This window comes from Misgurnus anguillicaudatus, chromosome 3 (genome assembly GCF_027580225.2).
Source record: "Misgurnus anguillicaudatus chromosome 3, ASM2758022v2, whole genome shotgun sequence".
Lineage (NCBI taxonomy): Eukaryota > Metazoa > Chordata > Actinopteri > Cypriniformes > Cobitidae > Misgurnus > Misgurnus anguillicaudatus.
Genome location: NC_073339.2, coordinates 46,769,100 through 46,791,761, shown reverse-complemented (window position 1 = coordinate 46,791,761; position 22,662 = coordinate 46,769,100). Strand labels below are relative to the sequence as shown.

The 22,662-nt window shown below is 36.6% G+C and overlaps 1 protein-coding gene and 1 long non-coding RNA gene across 4 annotated transcripts in view; both read left to right on the top strand.

Annotated features, from left to right (window-relative positions):
* The first annotated feature begins 1,227 nt into the window (after positions 1 to 1,227).
* Positions 1,228 to 3,409, top strand: LOC129421373 (uncharacterized). 2 transcript variants are annotated; one of them, XR_012360813.1, is made up of 3 exons: positions 1,228 to 1,821; positions 1,902 to 2,003; positions 2,923 to 3,409. It is a non-coding gene; the product is annotated as an uncharacterized lncRNA (long non-coding RNA). The 2 variants fall into 2 exon arrangements; XR_012360811.1 differs by lacking the exon at positions 1,228 to 1,821 and having other exon boundaries at positions 1,829 to 2,003.
* A 3,397-nt stretch (positions 3,410 to 6,806) lies between these two features.
* gpc6a (glypican 6a) overlaps positions 6,807 to 22,662 on the top strand; it is a 229,920-nt gene continuing 214,064 nt past the window's right edge. Inside the window, exon 1 of one of the 2 annotated variants that reach the window (XM_055206175.2) lies at positions 6,807 to 7,295. In XM_055206175.2, coding sequence (XP_055062150.2) covers positions 7,139 to 7,295 — 157 coding nt within the window. In that variant the 5' untranslated portion in view covers positions 6,807 to 7,138. The remainder of the gene's footprint in view (positions 7,296 to 22,662) is intronic. The other variant, XM_073866254.1, reaches the window with a different exon arrangement.

Below are 22,662 nucleotides of genomic sequence, written 5' to 3'. Positions count from 1 at the left end.
ACAAATTAATTTGTATAGGCCTGTTTATATATTATTAACACTTTACATCGTGTGTGCTATGTTTATATATTTATTAGTAAACATCATAATTTAGAACAAACAGGAAGAAGACATAGGCTAAGATAGAAGGTAAAAAGAAGTAAAAGAAAACGAAAAAAGTATGAAAACTTTAACAAATGGTAATATTATTGATATTATGAACTCATTCAAATCTTTAATCTTTCTGAATGGATTATAAACGTAACGTGATGAAAACGCTATAAGAGACAAATAGAGGGATCAGACTTCGACAGAACACCGAATATCTTCTCTAATTATTTTCTATTCAAATTATTAAAAGATTTCCAAATGATTTAATCACTCCAGTCTGTCCGGTTGAGGGCTTATTGCAATCATAAACAGCTACGTTTATCTTCAAATGGTGTCTTCGACGACGGTATACTATAAAAATGTCTCATTCATTTCCACAGTTTTTCTGCCACCACATTGCGCGTGTGACGTAACTGTGACGTCGACTCGCAAAAGGTCTATACATGATTGTTTCCTCCTTCGTATGTAAACCTTGTGCATTCAAAAGACCAATCTCAACATAACACCAATTGTGATGTTACAGTCAAGAGGTACACCACAACATTAAATTACACATTACATTGTTTTTAATGCTAAAAACAAAGTTGTGGCTGCTGAGTTAGCGCTATATGCTAGTTAATGTTATATGTTAACGTTTAGGCTGAAGTTCTACTATTGACGTTACAGTTATATTTTGCACGTCCATACTGAAAAAAACATAAACTTACCACTCAGAAACGTCCATTAACAATCTTCAATTAATTGATTATTCCTCAAAATCTGTATCTTCATCTGTTAGAGACTCAAACATAAGATCTGTTTACACACACACACAGAGCTACTGAAGGAGAAACAGCCAATCAGAGCAGAGCTCATCATTATTATTCATGACCCGTTAAAATGAGGTAATAATAGACCATTTAATTCTGGGGACAAATCTTAGGGTTGTAAATGGACATAGATATTATTTGCACTTATAAAGCCTTCTATGTAGATATCGGAGAACAATTTAACAAATTATTTCAATGCATTCTTTGGCACCTTTAAAAAAATAAGTTGAATTGACTTGCAAAATTAAGTTGTTTAAACTTCATTTTTGTAATGAGGTAGTATGTAGTTTTTAGTGTGCAGCAAAAAAGTTTGCAGGTACTACACTGAAAAAACTAATACGCTGGATTTACTAAAAAATAATAATATGTAGTGCACAATCTTTGCACCCACTTTTTAAAGTAAGTTTTACATGGAATTTTAAGCAGTTTAAGCATTTGCAATTTTTAAAGTAAGCTTTACATGGAATTTTAAGCAGTTTAGGCTAAAAAAAAAATTAAGCAATTGCTTAAAATTCCATGTGAAACTTGCTTAAAAAGAGGGACGCAAAAATGATGCACTATATTTTTTAGTAAATCGAGCTAATTATTTTTAACACTGTAAAATGATTTTAATTCTCAGCAAATATAGCTTAAAAATACGAGCAGATTTTACTAATAAATTTAAGTAAAATTGATTCCTGTCCTTAGCAAATATAGCTAAAATAAATGTAAAGATTTTGCTCATTAATTTAAGTTTTGCACATTACTTGAATTATGGCTATAATCATTACTAAATATACTGAGCTTTTGGTTTACTTATAAAAATTGTTAACACTATAAGCAATTTTGAGCAAAGTCAAGAGTCACGTGACGCAGATCGGGAGCCTGCGCAGCAGCCATTTTAAACGGTGGTGTTACTGTTAAGACCTCTTCAGGAATTAAGGTAAGTAAAATTACATTCTACATTTAAATGTAACGTGTCATAAAGTCCGTTCATGGAAGGGAACTTCGTTGCCTTTATAGTTTGTTTCCGACGGACCATTAAACAGTTGCCACTGACCTGAGAGCTGTGACAGACAGCTGAGCTCTCTGATATCGTTCATGTTGTGCGTTCATGTCAAATATGTGAGTAATCACGCATATTGTTACGTCTTTAGCACCTTCTGTCTGCTATTGTGAATGTTTGATGTTATGCCAGTTTTTATATATGCAAATGACGATCGCGACGCGATTGCAGTAATCTGATATGTATATTAGCCATGTGAGCATTGTACACGTTGATGCTCACGTGCAACCATGTGCTTCGCACTATATTTAATAACTATTTGAGTTCATGTTATATACTGTTCATTTACTTAACTAAACTAATAGTTATGTGTAATGTTTACATGGCTGTTTTAATCACATAACTGAAACTTAACTACTGAAGTGAATGTATACAGATTTATTCATTTATTTGTTTATTTTACAGACCACAACGTAATTCATCATTACTCTCCATAATACTACCAATGTATATGGCTATCATTGCTTGGCTGCTTAATTATAATAAATAAGTTAGAAGTTTGAGGAATTACTTCTCCATTGACTGATTCTCTAACAGGAATCTTTGTCCTTATGTATCCGCTATGAGAACAGCAAATTAAACTGGATGTGAAGGCTTCCGCACATTACGTGAAAAAAGTACATATTTCTTTTATAAAATGACGTTTAATGCAGATTTGTTGTGTTTGAAATAGATGGTCACTATTATAATAAATGAAATAGGAAAGAGAAAGTATTGTTTTTTTACAGGATTGATTACTGTATCATGGTTAAACTATGGTTGTTATGGTGAGACAGTGGCAACACCGAGGCCGCAGTGCCCTCCTTCAAAACAACCATGCAGCCAATCAAAAACCATATTTACTGCATGTTTAGAACAGCAATAAAATAAATAAGCAGCATTCATTTCAGGCTTTTAGTGCAACCCCAATGTTATATGTGTATCTTATAAATCAGATTTAATTTTTATGTAACTTTAATCTCTGTAATTTTTCACCAGAGGGGGCGCACCAGATGACACTCCATTTGAGGCTGAAATAGTTCTGGAATGGTGTTCAGGTTCTGTGAGGATTGTCCAGTCTCACCAAAGCGTGCATTTCCTTGTTTGGCCGAATATATTGTCTTGATCTTAAGACTTGGGTACACTTTTAAATTCTTTAAAAAATACTGCTGCACTTAGACAGTGCAAAACTGTCTCAGAAGATTTTAACATTAAAAAATAAACTGAGTGTTGAGTTAATTTTCTAAACACATTCATACACCACACTCAGACACACGTGTACAACACAAATTTAGTAGCATGTTAATTAATGTTATTGTTACAACATTTACTTGTTGTTTACTTATTTTCAAATGAATGTCTTGCCCTGTTAGCAACATACGGCATACAACAATAGACATTACATGCTGATTCATGTTATTGTTATGAAATGTCTTGTTTAATTTTTTATGAATTTTTATGCCTTGTAGCAACATATTATGCACTATATTTTTAAGTTAATCCAGCCTTTTTTAGTGGATGTTGTTTGCATCCACTTTTTAGATGAAGTTTCACATAAATTGCTTAAAATTTAATGTAAAACTTCCTTTAAAAAACGGATTGCAAAAATAATTCACCAGATTTTTAAGTAAATCCAGTGTTTTATTTTTTACAGCCTTGTTTCTATGATTTTTTTAAGTTAATCAAAAATGTTCAAAACAATAGATGTATTTAAAAAAGTTCTACAAATAAAAAAAACTTTTATTTTTATTGTCCTGTGTCTTCTTATAGTTAATGTATTATAAATTAGATGTAAATGATAAGTTGTAATGGTTTAAACAAGATTTTAATGGTAGACATAACTTAAAATACAGTGGTAAAATGCCTTAAAATATTTTGTTTCACCAACCAATAAATTTAAGCTCTACAGACTAAATTTTTTAGCTAAAATTGCTTTAAATTCCATGTGATACCAACCAATAAATTTAAGCATTGCAAACTAAAAAATTGTAGCTAAAATTGCTTAAATATCCATGTGAAACTTGCTTACAAAGAGGGACGCAAAAATGATGCACTATATTTTTAGTAAATTCAGCGTATTCTTTTTTACAGTGTAGGACATGTTCTTGCCTGACACACATTGTGATTGTTATTTGACTATCACACACAGCAAAATCTTGCATATAATCCTTTTTTTTATTATTATTATTATGTCATTTTTGCTTTATAATTGAATGTATTATTTCAGTAGTGTATCACTAAACTCTACCCACTTGCAATGAATTGTGGGTAAAATTGACCTTTAGATTGTGCATGGATTTGTGACACACTAATTCTTATTTCGAACACTCTTAAAAATAAAAGTAAATTGTGACACAGCGATACAGAAATGCATTGCTCTTAGTCCCCAGGACCGCGCGACAAACGAGAACCACTGACTTGGCGAAAGACCGGTGTTCCAGAACAAATGGGGGTCAGACTGTGCTCAATAAACTAGCCTTTACCTTGTGTTTAATTAACCGGGTGATTGGAGTTATGATTGGGCCGAGCCTTTATTTACTATTGGCCATTAAAAAACTATACAACAGACATCCCATACTGTATAAGAAGAGTGACCGTAACACCAAGTTAAAGAGCACAAAGTAGCAATGCGACAAACTCACTATTGTTTTAGGAAATGACTCGAGTGCTTTTATTTCGGCCCCTGATGTTTTCCTGATCCTCTGAGGAGACACATGTTGCTGAGACAACAGGCAGAACAGCATGCTGTTTCCTTTCTCACACACACACACACCACCTGCAGTCGCAGGAAAACCACTGACCTTCCACAGAGAAAACCACAAGAGTAATCTATCTTCAGGATGCTAAGAGCTGCTCGCGGCCTCCGGCTCTCAAACCCTTCATGCTGCTTTATTATATAATGCATTATCACAAGGACAATGAGAACACAAGCTTGAGACTTTGATATTTGTATTTTTCTTGTGCGTTTCAATTTCTTTTGTAGATTAGAGCATTGATAAAGATGCTGCGTGTGTTAATAATGGCACACTATGCTTTCGGGTTTAACAATAAATACAGCAATACAATAAGACATGAATAACAAATCTTTCTTTTACAATATCCATTAATACAAACTGCTACTTATTGTCGGTATCATGTTTTCCTTAATATTTAAATCTTAACCCGGTTGAGATTTTGTAATGGCTTGTGTTATTTTAACACAATGTGCACTTGCGATGTTTTGGTGATATCCAGCTTCAACATCTGCAGGGTACATCCAAGCACTTCATTGTATTGTGCACAAAGCCACACAGTACTGTGTGTACTATAAATATGAAAAATAGATCGTATATTGCATAGATAACAGAGGCGCTCTGTAAATAAATGTTTCTTGACTGCACGGCAGGTAATCAGAAAATCTCATTCTGTTTGTGATGCACTTGTGTGCATAGATCTACACATGTGATGGTACAGTATGTGTGGTTTTCAGAGTAATATTACATCAACAGCACAGTTCCTATCATATAGAGCCTTACGTTATAATGCAATATTGTAATTTTCAAAAGGCAAGATGCATTGAACGTCGGGCTCATATTGTTGTTTATAAGCAGGTGCAACAGAAAATGTCAGGGACATCCGTATGAATGTTCACAAATGTATGGGCACAAAAATAGATGTACACAAAAATAAGTCAAAGCTGGAGAATGTGAACTTAATGATGCCAGCAGAAGTGACCGGGGAAAGGCATTCATTTTAAATTACACCAGACTCAAGTTGACTTAGTTGACTAATACCAGAGAGGGTGAACTCATTCTTCTAAAAAAAAATTGTGACAGAGAAACATTTTGATATTGAAGCAATACATTCAATTTTCTTGCTCTTTCTTTTATGAGTTAATCTGCACATTCATCTCATACTTGTTGCTCCTACAAGAGGGGTTTAATACTGAGACTTACTCAGTTAAAAAAAAATGCAAATATGCAAAACTATTTAAAAGACTATAATATTACTCTGCCATTTTCATTGTATCTAATTTAACTTTTCCAAATTTTTATTGATTAATATTGCTTGTTTACACAATTTGCATTGGTAGCCTATTTTGCATTAACCTTTACTTACTTGACTATATAGCGTACTGTACTGTAAACTTACGTTTAGTTTATTTATTTATTTATTTATTTTTGGTCAGAGCGTGAAGTGAAACATGATGACGACATGCTTTGAAATTCCTGATCCAGCATCTCATGTAGCTTTCGGGAATCCAGTCCGGGCTTTAGATTGGACCTCTGGGTTGTGCGGTCTCGGTCTGTGTGTGAGTTTATCATATTAGTCTTGTTTAAAAATATGTTATACCTTATTTTTTTCTGCTAAATAAAATATAATTAACATAATGTACAGTTATTTGATACTGTCATATATTATAAACATTCAGGTTAAATAAATAATGACTTAAAACAAAGTTCAAGATGATGTGATGATGTCTATGGAGAACAATTTTGTTAGAAACGACATTACTTAAATTATTCAAAAGCAGTTATTTGTTAAACTATAAGTTGATCATTTAAACATTTACATTGCAGTGTTGTTTTGCATTTAAATGTTTGATCTCCGGATACCAAGTTTAAAGTCGAGTTTAAATGTGTTAATTTTAATACCTTTTGCCTACTTTAGCAAATCGATTTTCTGCTCAATCAAATTATTATGTTCACATTTTCTGGTTAATAATTTCCAATATATACTTCTAACATTTATAATTTAAAAATTTCAGGTTTTGTAAAAAATCCATTCAACATGAGAAATCCAGTCCGTGTTTTTCCAGCGCTCATTCTCGACCACTGGGTTGTGCGGTTTATCAGCGCGTGTGAGTGTGTATGAGAGAGAGAGAGAGAGAGAGAGAGAGAGAGAGAGAGAGTCAGGATTCCTACTTTCCCCCGCTGAAAGAAACACAGTGCGCGTCTGTATAGAGCAGAAGTTCAGTCTCTGGCTAGGTTCGCTGGATTTTGGAGGTTTCACTTTTATTATAAGAGACGCCTTTATTGCACGCGGATTCGTGTCGGACTTCTGCTATGTGGTGGATGAAGAAGTCGTGATTTATGAACGACTGAAACATTTTCTCAACCTGCAGCTGCGAGTCCCGGTGCGCCGAGCGCGTTTCTCCCCGCGGATCATACGCGCGTCTTGCGCATTGTGCGCCTTTACGCATCGGGTGGATTTTGGGCACGGGACCTGTACTGCGATGTTGCGGACACCTGTCGTGATTTTCACTTCTCTCTCGCTCGTCGTATCGCTGACGTTTGCTGGAGATGTAAAATCGCGCAGCTGCGGCGACGTGCGCCATGCGTACATGTCCAAAGGCTTCAGTCTCCATAATGTGCCACATCAGGAGATACCAGGTGAGGAGAGGGTGTCAAGGGTTTGACATGTTTCCAGCTGAGGGTGAAGAGCTTGAAATTTGGGTGGAGATCAGTTCATGTTTGTGCTGAAGCTTTGGTCTTGTTGATCGGTACTTTACATGTATCTGTTATTGCGATGTGTAATGATAGATCACGTGCAAACTGTGATATTGCATATAATTATTGTGAATAATTCAATTAATTTAGATGACTTGCATTTAAAGCTTTCACAAAGTTTTTCTTCAATGTAAAGTGTATGGCTATAATATTGTAATGTTACATATACAGAAAAGTATGAGAAGATAATTTGGGGGCTAATATTGTGGTTCATTTGGGTGTTAAAGTTTTGCATCCTTGAGCACGTAGAAAGTTTGACTTGGAAGTTGAATATGTCTCTGTTATATGACTGCAATCAAGTGAAAGTATACATTTAGGAAAAAAGATATGGCCATGCATTACTTGTTGTGGTCTTGATCAGTGCATAGTTGGTAAATGCATGAATTGAATAAATATTTGCATGTCAATTAATTTAGAAGGCTTAGGGGTTTTTGAAAACTTTTCCTATTCCATGTTCATCATTAAAATTGATATACTCACAACATCAATACATTTGTCTACTTACAGTAGTAGTTAAACATTAAAAAATATTATTGTAGTTTGTTTGCATGGATCTGTTTGCAGCTGAGTATGTTTTATTGCTAGAGAAATTTACAGTAACGCTTCAGTATTATAACTTCTATAGTAAATGTCTCTCACCGTATAGTACCATCAAACAACTTTGTTTAACAACACTGCACTTTTTATCTACCACTTTAACGTTCAGTTGTAAATCTAAAATGTGTTTAAAAAGTTTTTTGCATTGCCACCAAGACATAAACGGTCAGCCGTGAGTTACAGTCCAATCTAGCAGTGAATTGTTTTCGGACATGCTCTGTAAACTAATGGCCTTCGCTCGTAAACTCTTCTTGTGAGTGTTACCTTCATTGTAACAGTTTTACAGGACTCTTCAATTAAAAACCCAGACGTGCAATATAAACAACCCCAGTAGGTGGCTCTACTTACTCAGTTGGAGAAGCCCCTGTTTAACATGAGATTTATGAAGTCCTTTAGGCCACACTGGAGCTGAATGCACACTGCATGCTGTGGCACAGATAGGTTTTTCTGTTATTATCTGTTGTGGAGTAATCACATTTGAGGGTCTTACCAAGTTAAAGGAGATTACCATGCTGAAAACATAATGCAGGAGAAGAAAATCTGTAAAGGTTAAGATAATGCATTAATAATACGAGTCTGTGATACAGTTGAGTCGGGCTTAAAATCACATTTGTACTGATAGCAGATGTAGCCTGGAATGACTGTACCATGGTTATAGGTGTGGTATTTATGATATAAGTGTGGTACAAACAAATTTGATTTAAGCAACTGTTTGGAGATTTGCAACAAATCTTTGTGTGTGCGTGTGAACTACACACATCTACATTGTTTTTCTTAACTTCTAAAATAAGATTATTTTCACGTCTCCCTTGTGTTACCTACTGTATGAAGATGTTGTCATTGGAGAATCCCATTGCGGGCGGTCTCTGCGGGTTCAGTTCCCTGAGAGCTTCAGGAAGGCACGTGAATCTATATATGACCATCTGACTGTATCTGTGTTCATCTTATACTGTACGTGATGATGCATATCATAATGACAGATATGTTTCCAGCAGTACTGATACGAATCAGCTAAATATTTCAGATTCAACAGGTTTAATCTTGCATTCTGAAGTTGTCTTGAATTTGCATATTCATAGAGTGTGATTTATAAAGTCTGTTCAAATTGGTAAAGCAGTGCATTAGCAATGCAAAGGTCATGGGTTCGAATCCCAGTGTGCACACATACTGATCATACATGTGAGGCATGAATGTATTGTAAGTTGCTTTGGATTAAAGCATCTGTCAAATGCGCACATTATGTAGATCTGTGTGTGTGTGCCTGCAAACGTTTTGTGTATTTGTGTATATACTACCCAGTCTCACAAAGTTTCGTGATATAGTCACGTAATTTTTTTGATTATTTTTTGTGATCGTATAACGAATTCCTGTTTTCTTGTGAGTATCACGTATTGGTTACTCAACTGCTTTTTCCTATTTTCAATCCATTGTCACTTCTGTTTAGGGTTAGATTTGGTGCTTGCATATTGGTTTATACTATTTTTCTGATTTATTTTTTATATGTCGCCTGGCATTGGGGTTAGCGTTGGGTTTGGGTAGGGATGTCATTTTATGTAAAACTAACCCTAAATCGAAGCGACAATGGTAAGAAAATAGGACAAAACAGTTGAGTAACCAATACGTGATAATCACACGAAAACAGGAATTCGTTATAAGATCACAAAAACGTAAACATTTGTGATAATATCACGAAAAAAAGAATAAAAAAATTATGTGACTATATCACGAAATTTACTGGATTATTTTTAACCCAGCGCTGGGTCAAGGGGATGAACCCAACCTGTTGATTTAACCCATTGTTGGGTTAAATTTTTGGGATAATTTAACACAGCGCATTGGGATCGTCCCTTTTTGACCCAAAGTTGGGTTGAAAATAACCCAGCATTTTTTTGTGTGTGTACAGTAAGTTTTGGATATACTTTCTAAAGAGGCCATTATTATTTATGAGCCTCTTAAATCACCAAATCATGTTTTGTTAAGAACCCAACAATGTCAACAGGTTTGTGTGCAGGTTAAATTTCAGGATACTGTGTTTATCATTATCATTAAATTAAAATGACTGTTTGTGAGAGATTCACACTAATATACAACAGTTTCTGAGGTGTTTGTGTTTTTGATGCAGTTTTAGATCAAGTTGATCTTGAAAATAGTTTATAAACACATTATAAAATGTATTGCTGAAACACGCCACAAAGACTGTAAACTATGTAGTACTGAATTTTTCCACAATTTTTTAGATGGACCTAAAGCGGTGTCTCGATGTCGGCGCATGTCCCCGCCCCCTAACACAATTGCGAGCATCCATTCAGGTTGTAGCTGTGTTTGAAAGTTGACAGAGACTGCAGATTTCCCACGAGTGGGCGTGGTTTGTGCCAACAGCGGACACGCCCCCACCGCTTAAGAGCAGAGAATCCTATTTTTCCAAGATTTTATTTACTTGGCATTTTTTTCCAAATTGGGATGGGTGGTTAAACACATTTTTCTGTGGTGTGACAAACTCAAAACATATTTAACCCCTTCAGACCTGATTTTTATTAGGGTGTGCCTTATTTTAATTGGTTGATCAGCATTTTTATTGGTTTAAACCACAAAACATGATGATGTCCATTCCAGTTGACCAAGGGTCTGAAAGGGTTAATATTTGACTTTACAGGGACTTTAATAATATAATAAGTTTGTCTAAACCTGTCAGTCTGAACACAATCTGCGCCCATAACCCCTAACTCCATCTAAAATGTATTTTAACAATTGACAAATCTGTGGGTTTTGTTATAGAAAACAAGAAACAAAACAATGAAAAGCAAATGAAATATTAAAAGCTAATCTGAAGCAATATTAAGCTGTCACCTGCTGCGTAATAAGATTTGTAATTTCATTTAATTAAAGGTTTCATCATGCCTAAAACAGCTTAAGCAGCTCTCTTATAGTTTGCATTGTTTGAATAAATCTCATAATGAGACTCAGACTAAATTTGGACAATAGTTTGAGAGTCTGCATTTAGATGCTTAGTCATGTAGTGCTTAATAAATCAGTAAATGTATTCAAAACAATCTTAGATGGCTGGATAAATGTGTGCGTGCGTCTGAGATACAGAGCATGTGATTATAAAGGCCGTCTAATTTTGCAGTGTCACCTCATCCTGCTGTATGGTGGTGAGATGACATGATGGGCGTGTGAGAACATTACAGATTACACAGATCATACCATTTTCAAATCAGGACATTTCCAAACGAATGCAGCAAACATTTAAACTCTCTGTATTTGTATACTGGGATGTACAGCACCCGCACACATTCAGGAATAAAATGCATCTTTTGTCCGCAGATAAATCATCCGGTTGATTAATCACACGTTTGATTGTTGCTCTTCTCATGAGCTCATTTGAGATCTCAAAGGGTTTTTGTTTATGCGGTGAGCATTCAAGGAGCAAATCGGTGCCTGACAACACAGAGGTCATGAGGGGCTTTACACACCATTACACCGACTTTATCTTTACATTAGCATTATAAATAAACAACTATTTGATATCAGCACAATTATGCATTTCTCTAATGTATTAGTTTTACATCACTTGCTCTTTTGCAACAGGTTCTCATGTGATCTTATCAGATTGTCATCTCATAATTGGGCTGGATGATTTTGACCCAAAATCTCTTTAATTTTGGAGTGGACAGCGGTATACGATAAATATTTCGGTGTAAACGTTTTCATGCAAGTCAAAGCATCATGTGAAATTTCACTATAACAGCTGCACAACTTAACCTTGTTGACAAGATACGTCTGACCTCAGTGTACATTTCTGGCAAAGCTTCTGTTGCAAAGAATGGTCATATCATATCATATTATGATGTCCATATATTAATATGTAGTACGTTTATTTAGTATGTTTAGTAATATTTAGTATGTTTTACACGGGCATGGTGCAATATATCCTAGATGTAGATTGATGTGTATTTTTAGTTGTATTATATATGTCTATGGATATGTAAATTTGTATTTTGTATATTTTAAATGATGAATGTTGTGCATATTTAAATGAATTGTGGTATATGTGTGTGGTATAATTACATGACGCATTGATTATAAAAGGCAACTGTGTTTTACTTCTGGTTAGTCTGCGACCCGAAACGTCACTCCAATAAACTATGTAAAGGGGAGCTTCTTGGTGTGCGGATCTTTCTTTTGTTACTTTCATATCAGACCACAACCATATAATCGGTATTGTCTCATCCCATATCCCGCTGGAAAAAATGCTGATATATGAGCAAAACTCGGTACACAGCCCATTCCTAATGTGAAATTGTTTTTGTACTGATACAGGATTGATCATTTATCTGTTATGATCATATCTTTCGGGTTGTGTCATCAAGCAAAATAAACATGTAAGTAATTCAAAGCATTACCCATAAACCTGTATTTTTAAAATGTTTTATTGACTTTAAAGTAATAATAACTACAGTGCATGGTGCAAAGGTGTCTATAGCTCAGTATTGACATTCAATTTTGTGGCGGGCCGCTAGAAACAAGGGAGTCAATTCCATAGATCCACCATGTTAAAATGGCCAACTTAAAAGCAGAAATAAATGTGTTTTATCCTGTGTTTTTGGTCTATATAGTGAATTTTAACCTTCCTGTGGGGGGGAATTTCCTCATCTGTTTATATTAAGCTTTAAAGTTCTGCATAATTAAGGCGTGGCCACTTGAGTGACAGGTGAACTTTCACTGCCGTCACTACCGTCGAGCTAGGGGGGCAACCAGCCACTTCAGCTTCACTCACGCCCCGCCTCTTTACCCATTTCCGGTTATCCGCAAGTGATGCACGGTGACGCACTGCCAAGATGGTGACGGCAGGCTCTGCCAACTTTTGGCTTCAAAACTGCTCTTTCCAAACCTATGGGTGACATCACGGCACTACGTCCGTATTTTTTACAGTCTATGGATCGAACCCATGCCCTTTGCGTTTCCAAGATCAGTATATTATAGACGCTTTCATCAGATACACTTCTGGATCCGAACCTTACTTCCGGTTTCGTTTTTTAATGGTCTGACTAGTTGGTAAACTGATCTCTTGAACAAATGCCTCGTCGAAAATAACAAATGTTTTGGTTTCCTAAGTAATCTATGTGTTGTTTTAATCTGTGTTGCTTGTTATATAAATAAACTACGTTTAAAGAACTTTGTTGTTATTTATTCTTAGCGGAGTTTACCGGAAGTTCATGCGGACCGCGACAGCCGCTTGTTTATGTTGTTACCGCTGAAACGGTCTATAAGACTGACCATACGGTCACTGGTATTGTTTTATTAGACTAGATGTGTTTTTATAAATTATGTTATGGATGCTATATGTGACCCTGGACCACAAAACCGGTCACAAGGGTCAATTTTTAAAAATTGAAATGTATACTTCAAAATAAGTTTGCATTGATGTATGGATAGGACAATATTTGGCTAAGATACAACTATTTGAAAATCTGGGGGTGCAAAACAACAACAACAACAACAAAAAAAATATTGATAAAATTGCTTTTAAAGTTGTCCAAATGAAGTCCTTAGCCACACATATTATTAATGATAAATATATTTTAATATATCTGCAGTAGGAAATTTACACTGTATTTATGGAACATGATCTTTACTTAATATCTGAATTATTGTTGGCATAAGACTGAAAAATGAATAATTTTGATCCATACAATATATTGTTGGCTATTGCTACAAATACACACATGCGACTTAAAACTGTTTTTGTGGCCGAAGGTCACAGCTGATCTTATTTGTTTGAACGATGGCTCCTCTGTTACAACAGGTGTTTCACTCAGTTTCTGAAAGATCGCTCTGTGTTTAATATCACAGGTGTTGATCCGATCTGTCCATACCTGTCTCACTGCTTCTCTCCTCACTTCGGTTGCCGTCTCTCTTTTAATCACTCACCTTAATGAAAATCTGGGAGCTAAATGTCAGGCGTACCTGAAGACGGCTTTGATCAGGTCGTGCATGCGCTCGGCCTATTTGTCCATGCTGTCGTATCGAGCGACGTCCATTAGCATTCATTATTTCACACAAACAGCGGCGTTTGCAGACATCACGGCTGTTCAAAGGTGATCGGACGTACCGAGAACTCAAAGATTTTTTTATTTATGTGGGATGAATTCATTAGGTTGCCATTATCACTGAAAGGTGACGTCTGTAGTGCAGCGTAGGTGAGGAATATTTATGTACAGTCATTAAGCACTGTAAATTTATGTGAATGTTGTTAAAAACGAGACATTTATTGAAACAGAGACTGAATGGCTTTTAAAGTAATCTTTTAACCCACAAACTTAACCCCTTAAAGGCAAGGTGCATGATCTCTGAAAGCCAATGTTGACATTTGAAATCACCCAAACAATCATGCCCCTACCCCAAAAGAATCTGGACCTTCTTTTGATAAACCCGCCCCACACAAACGCAACCCAGGTAATGATGTTGGTTACTAAACACGCCCTTTACTGCTGATTGGCTAGAAGTGTGTTTTGGTACTCAGCCTGACTCTCTTTTCCAAAGTGTTTTTTCAAAAATCATGCACCCCGCGTTTAACTGGCGCAGCCCCTTTTGAGTTGGGTGGGGGAGTGAAAAGGTGATGTACACCTTTAAACTAACATAACTTTAAAAGTGTAACACAAAATTATCACAAAAAAAAAATGATGTTTGTGTTACACTTTTAGTGGTTTTACCAACAACGACCACTAGGTGTCAACAGTTTGCTGCATACTCTTGTCACAAATTAATAAATTACTGTCACTGCATTATTATTACTCCTAAAAGGTTTTGAAATATGATACATTCTAAAATAACTACATTCTTATGCTATGTACACACCAAACGTGGGGCATTGCGTTACTCGCTCTAGATTACTCGCGGGATGTAACTTACAACGCTCGAGTTGAATATTTCTCAACTTGGGTGAAGACACGTTTGAGGCGAAAAGCGCATATTCGCCCATATCGCGTCATTCACATTGCCCCACGCGAGGACACGTCTAATCGCGTATTTGCATTGACTTTGTATGTAATCTACTCGCGCAAATTGTTGAACTCGCGTCTGATGTGAACCCACAGTTAGACCTTTCCAATGATATATAGTTTGTCGTGAAGTGATAGATTAAAATTTACATGCAAAATATTGAAGTGGACTCGCGCACACAGGACAGCGCCAGTTAACTCTTTAAAGGGAATTTTTTGCATAATATGTGACCCTGTTTGTGAAAAGGTTAAAGTCTGAATCTGAATATGAGATTATGAGCTTCAAAGTTTGATTTTAAATGTGATTTTAATCTTTGACATTACTTTCCTCAGTCAGTAAATCACTTAAAATGACTTTGTGACTGGGTCACATATTTTTTCTGTTTTATATGTATAATAAAACTAAAACATATATAAGCATTAAAGTGAAAATAAGCCTCTCCTAAAGCCATTTACATTTACGCATTTGGCAGACGCTTTTCCCCAAAGTGCATTATAAGGTATACATATTTTTATCAGTATGAGTGTTCCCTGGGTTCAAACCCATGACCTTTTGCACGGTTAACCCAATGCTCTACAACTGAGCTATACAGGAGGCATATAGTTCAACTTTGTATAAGCAATGAACGAAGTCTGACAGTTTTTGAGCGCACTGTTTCTTTAAGTCCTCCGTCGTTATGTAAGCAATATAGAAATGAGAACTCACAGCTCAGAGAGTATATGTTTTCATTTTATTTTATTTTATTGTTCCAGTGGCAACAGAGAAATATAATATTAGCTCAGGGCCTGTGTATAATGTAGCAGAAAATCCGAGTCTGTCGGTTGCTTCATGTAGGGACTTCTGGGAAATCCACCTACATTGCCTCCAGTAAGACTCGGAGAAAACGGAAGATCCAGGCAAACAGATGAATTATTTATAGATAAATATATTTTGGTGTATCAAAGGATGCTCATTTTGATTACTGTGAAGGATTGTGTGCCGATATAGACATAAGCGTTATCAGGCAAAAACTGTCAGTAAAATATAATACATAAAGTTTCATATTTTTCCTTTACGCATGCATGCATTCACTTCTTCTTGCCTCCTCCTACTTTATTTGTAATATAAGAGAAACTCATACAATATAAGCTAGACTAAAACAAAATTGCCATCAGATAAGAGCATAGCACAGTTTTATGGCCAATAAGTTTTTGAAAACCTGTAATCCACAGCTGTGGAAACCTTTGGATGTTGAATGCAGGTTAACAGCGCTCGCTGAAATATTTGTCAAGCTACACCAGAGCCGCACAGCGTGCCATTCGTGGGCTTTTGAGGGGAATAAAGATGTCGAGTGACTGCATTTGCACAAATCTGACATTTGCGACAGCAATAAACTCTAATTCAAATTCACCGTGAGCCACGGCACGTGTAATTGGTTTTTCTTAACGTCTCCTAAATAATCCCGAGCACAAACATGCTGCATACCAGCGGCCGCCCCGGAGGAGAAGAGATGTAGACGCCACTTAATTACTGCTCATTAGAAATACCAACACAAGCCCATCAGGTGCCGATGGATTAGATGGCGACAGTAATATTTATCATCTCTTCAGAGGATGCACATCACAGCAGACACGATCCTGGTTTAGCCAAATTGTTGTTTAATAAGTGACCAAGGCCAGGAAGAATCAGTAAACTGCTGTGTTTTGCCACTGAACGTCTGAGTTTGAATGGTGAACTACATTGCGAAGACCAGGCCCAAGAGAGCGTTTCACACAAACTGGAAATAATAAAGGCATTAATATTGTGAAACAATTGAGTGACATAGGAAGTTGTAGCCGAGACGTAAGGTGTTTGGAAGCGTGGGTGAGGTGAGAATCTAATGCTTTGTTTCGAGCCGTCAGTCGTGAGATGCTGAGAGCGTTTCTTTCGCTGTTTCCCTCCGAGCGGCAAGAAAACCAACACCACATTATTCTAGCGTTGCTTGCAGTTACTGTCAGCATCATTTGGGATTGCTGTTGTGTTTTCTCTTCCCCCCAAACTTTGTTTCTTTCTTACTTTTGTCTGGTTGTTTGTTTGCCGTGAGGCTGACTTTGTTAACAGTGATGTTCTTAAAATAGCTGATGTCAAGGAAGATCTCTCGCCTCAAGGAAGATTATTCTTGTTCAGACTTAGGGTTAGAGATTTGAACAAACCCTAAGTATTAAACTTTGTTGTGTAACACGCAGTGTTGTAGTCGAGACCAAGACCAGAGGGTGTTGAGACCAAGACCAAGACTTTAAGGGGGTGAGACCAAGAAAAGACTGAGTCCAGACCGAGACATTACCAAATCCATAAAAAAATGAATGGATATTGGGGGCCTTTATAATTTTTTTGTTCATCTCTTATCGGCATAACACTAACAAAATATATCAATAAAAGAGCACCTGTTTTATTGCTAAAAACAACATTATTTTGTGTATTTGGTATGATACAATGTGTTTGCGTGGTTTATGGTTAAAAACACATTATTTTCAACATACTGTACATTTTTGTAGCTCCAGATTTTCCTGACATGCACAACTCTGTGTCCCTGATTGGCCAGCTAATCTGTGATTGGCCTGAATACCTCTGACGTCAGCAGGAAATGTGACGCTCCTTACCATGTTTGAAAGATTCGCTTACATTGCAATGCTTACAGGAGTTAACTTACAGGCTGTGAGTCCAAAGCGGGAGGAATTATGATAATGTCGGTCTTGTCTTGTTACGTCCCCTGGAGGTTAGGAGGTATGAAACGGGCCTACATAGTAATTTTTAAAACACAACTTAAGTTAGGCTTCTGGGAAATAATGTGGAGAATAAGACATGGACATCAAAATGCTCAAAAAGTGGTTCACCAATCCCAGGAAGTAAACTGTTGCCTACAATCTGTGTGTTTGTTGTAGTCCAAGAAAAGAGATTTATGTTGGAGATGATAACTTGCGGCATCGTTTACTTTGGGGTTTGGACCTTTTGCATATCGTCAACATGTACTAATACTCACTTACACACCAAAGGAAATGTAAAATTGTGAATCGGACAATAGGTGCTCTTTAAGAAATAAGTCAATGATTGCTGTCAAAGCCAGAAGTTTTACATCTAATCACATTAAAGATGTTAACACATAAATCAGAGTTATAGTTTGTAGTTTTTGCAGTGATCAGACTTACAATTAAAATCCAGAGACCACTAAGTCTGAGACCAAGACCGAGACCAAAGACACTCGAGACTGAGACATCTCGAGTACTCCAAGACTAGTGGCTTGTTGAAAAGAGACGGTGCAACTTTTTGAATTGCATGGTTGACAAAGAGCAGCAAACTTTGGTTTCATTTCAGAATAAGAAGCGTCATATTAATCAGACTGCTTTGTTCTGCCGTCCAAGCTGTGTGGTACTTGGCTTTAAGATGTTGAACTGCATTTTATTGCTAACTCTTGCCAGCTCACATTTATTGAAGTATCACCCTGCCTACTTTAATAACGTCGGCTTGCTGTGATTTACTTATTGTTTCATTTTTATATGCCAATGGTTAGCTATGGTGTTGGAGAAACGGTTACTTCTCAAACTACTGTATAAGCTATTGATCATTTAAAGTAATTGCACTTCAAAGCACATTTATTCATGTGGCAGAACCGTTAATGCAAAGCGACTCAGTAGAAAGCAATTCTTAACAATACATGCATTGCAAATGTAAAATGAACCTACGACATTGGCGTAGCAAGCAGGAACTTTAGGCGAAAACTGTTTAACGACAATTTAAATCATAAGGCATGTTGATTTATAATAAATGTGACTTATATAACCAGAAACACACTGAAGGCACTGTTACTCGATTGATTACTGTTAAGTAAGGCAGGGTGCGTGATTTTTTTAAAAACACTTTGGAAAAGGGAGTCCCAAAACACACTTGTAGCCAATCAGTAGTAAGGTGCGCATCTACTTAATGACATCATTGCCTGTGTTGCGTATGTGTGGGGTGGGTCTATAAAAAGAAGGTCCAGATTCTATTGGGGTAGGGGCATGATTGTTTAGGTGATTTTAAATGTCATTGGCTTTCAGAGATCATGCACCCTGCCTTTAATGGGCAAAGCAACTCAAAAGCTGTTTAAGGGGTAGTTCACCCAAAAATGAAAATATCTACAATAGAATAAAAATCTCTTTAAAAATTTTGGGTTGAACTGTCTCTTTAAAGGGTTCATATGACATTGCTCAAAACATCATTATTTTGTATATTTGGTGTAATGCAATGTATTTACATGGTTTAGGGTACAAAAACACATTGTTATGCATTATTGTTTGATAAACGTTCACTTGACCTGGTAAATGTCTTGCAGTACACGCCCACGGTGTCACTGTGGTGTAAGCGAAAATTTTTAATAATGCACGCCTTCGACGTCCCGGCACTTTGCGATCACCATCTTGAGGATGCATTATTTTCTAATAATTTAACGAGACAAGACCATCAATTATTCAATTATTCCTTACACACCTTACATTATTGTTGCTCCTCTATGCCCCACCTTTCTGAAACGCATAGATTTTTACAAAGCTCATCCGTCTGAAAGCAAGGTGTGCTCTGATTGGCCTGCTATCCAGTGCGTTGTGATTGGCCGAATATCTCAAGTGTGTGATGGAAATGTTACACCCCTTACCATAAAAAAGTTGAAAGTTACGCCTTCCTTCTTTGCGTATACATCTGGGCCGTGTTATGCATATCTTTCTACACAGTGATGTAAATTAAAAAGTGTTCACTTTTAGAAAAAGAATATCTCTTTGGGTTTGAGACTTTAATATTTGCGATTTTATCGACAGCTTTAAACATCCCAAAGAAAAAGAAAAACATGGAATCGCATCATATGACCCCTTTAGGGGGTGTGCACCAAAGCTTTTTACGCGCCTGGAAACAACCGGCGGACAGTTTTATTTCAGCAGCCTGCCAGCTTTCTTCAGCTGAGCGCTTTGGTTGCTGTAATACTTCTGCTTTGTTTATCAGTCGCTGTACGATGCGTTGGCTGGTTGTTGTTGTAATATTTGTCCCACCCCCTCCACTTTTATTGACATTGATGAACTGAGCTTTTCATCCAAAGTTGAAATTACTCTTAAAATTAACTCTTAAAATGCCTGCTTTCAGTGCGGAAAAAACGCATAAAAGCTTTGGTGTGCACGCCCCCTTAAGCCCCGTTTAGACTGCCAGCGACCAGCATTCATTCATTTCAGAGGAAGGTTGGCAACTTATGAGCTAAAGGGACCATTGGTGACAGTTTAACTTTTTGCAAATCATTAGTGACTTTCAGGAGCGACTACCAATGAGAGTGTAGCAGTGGAGCTCATATCACCCGTCTCTCGTCAGTTACTGCAGGGGTTGGTAGTGGTTTGTTTATGACAGACAAAATTAGGAACGCCTCCCAACGACCTCATTGAAAGAGACAGGCGACACAGAGAGAAAGTCGCTGGCGGTCTTAAGGGGGCTGTAGTGTAGTTAGTGTTTTGTGTATAAGAGTATTTGATTCAAAGTTTAATTCAACATACAGCTGATCTAAAGCAATGCTAGAGTTCAGCTCAGGCTTTCAAAGACTGAAGTTGACTGTGTTACACTGCTGTACAGAAACTCATCTTCAACTCAAGTGCGTTTTCAACTCAGGCAGCCAGGGGTCAAAAAACAATGTAGACGCTTCAAAACCGGTCTTCATCCAGAGTGACGCCCCGCTTCGGAGTGTGTTGTTCATCTAGTAGCTTCTTTGCTCGGGTTGCTGCACGGCCAAATCAGCTGTCAGGCAATTCATTACACGCCAGTCACACTCACAGTAAGACTCGCCCTTAAACCAGAACCACAAAAACACACCTGCGTGTGTAAGATACAGAGAGAAATATAATATATTTACTGCTTATTCAAAATTTATAATATACAATAAATCCTAAAAGTGAAAATAGACCTATTTCTACGTTAAATAAATCAGTAAGCAAATTTGACAACCATGATAACTGATGTACATACAATACAGTAAGATCAAGTGTCGTTGCATTTCTTAAAGCATACAACATTTTTGAATCATTCTACGATTATATGCATCAACAGATTTTGTCCATGCATGCTGATAGAATAATGTGTAAAAATAATAATTAAATGTAATTTTAAAGCGATAAATGAATATTTATTTTCCTACTATGGAAGTCAATGGTGCCCCCGATCTGCTCGACTACAAACATTCTTCAAAATATCTTCCATTGTGGACAGCAAAACAATGATACTTATACAGGTTTAAACAACTTGAGGATAAATAAACAATGACAAAATTTTCTTTTTTTTTTGTTAACTTATCTATTAATATCGTCAAAGCAAACAAATATTCAATTTTTTTCTTTTCAAATTCGATTTTGAATTGGCTGAATGTCTGATGCATATGGCACACTTTTCTAAAAACACTTCAGCAGCTTCGAAAGTCATCCTCTGATTGGTTGAATAAGGGCCGGTTCACATTTCGCGTCTATAACCGGACGGAAACGTGACTGCGGCACTTTCCTCCTTCTTTCCAACACGCTTTCTGATGCGGCATTCTGAAAAGTATTTTTTACTAGCTGCGGCATCGCGTGTGAGCCACGACTGCGTCGCTTTCTATTGGAGCATGCTTGCGTGCGTCTGCATTCAAAATAACGTATTGGTGCACACAAAAGACACTAAATGTGAACCGACCTTATACAGGATTTCCAGGAGACATGTGTGTTTGTTCTTTAACGTTTCACCTGGAAACAACACAAAGCCAAGAAGTATACAAAGTTTACGCCATAAGTCTTAAAAAGATGTGCAAGAGTATTTAAACTCTTTCCCCGCCATTGACGAGTTATCTCGTCAATTAAGAGAAAACACTTTCCTGCCAATAACTAGTTTTTGAGGCAATCCATATTTTCGCTATTATCCACTAGGTGGCGCTCCTACCCAAATTATAATACACTAATGCAGCCTCTGATCCAAAAACAGTAAAAACTCTGTGTATGTTTTGGTCATTGTTCTGAATCTAATCCCCTTTAAACAAAAGTGCTTTACAAAAATGCAATTATCTCAAATAAATATCAATACCCATATCTGAGAGGCAATAAAAAGAGAACAAATGAAGATAGGATTAAATGTTTTTTTTTTCATTTGATAAATTGTATGTTTATATATTTAAAGAAGAAAATTTTCTGGAAGGCATTACATTTTTGTGAAAGTAATATTTTTTAAAGAAGCTGGCGTGGAAAGAGTTAATGAAGGTCTGTCTATGGGAGACTTAATATACACAAATAAATGTTTAAGAGTGAATTGGGCAAAAACAGGTTGATGGCCATCCGTACATACACAGTACAAGGTTGAGGTGCATGTGCTCCAGTATAACTCGAGCTTCATTTGCAGTACTGTATGATGTAGTTGTGTACTGTGTGTATATTTAGACTCACCACATGTACCAAAGGCATTAGTGCAATGAAAACAACAGCGCTCGAAAGTCCATTTTAGGTTCTGTGCTGTAGGTACAGAAGTGGCTAATTAGGCAGTGGGGGATTTCAAGTGATTGCAGAGGAGCTTTGTATAGATTTGTATGGCTGTGCAGAGGGAACACACAGAGAGGTGTGAAGGGCCACTCAGCACCGGTGTAAGGAGAACATCTCCCTTTGAGATTACACTG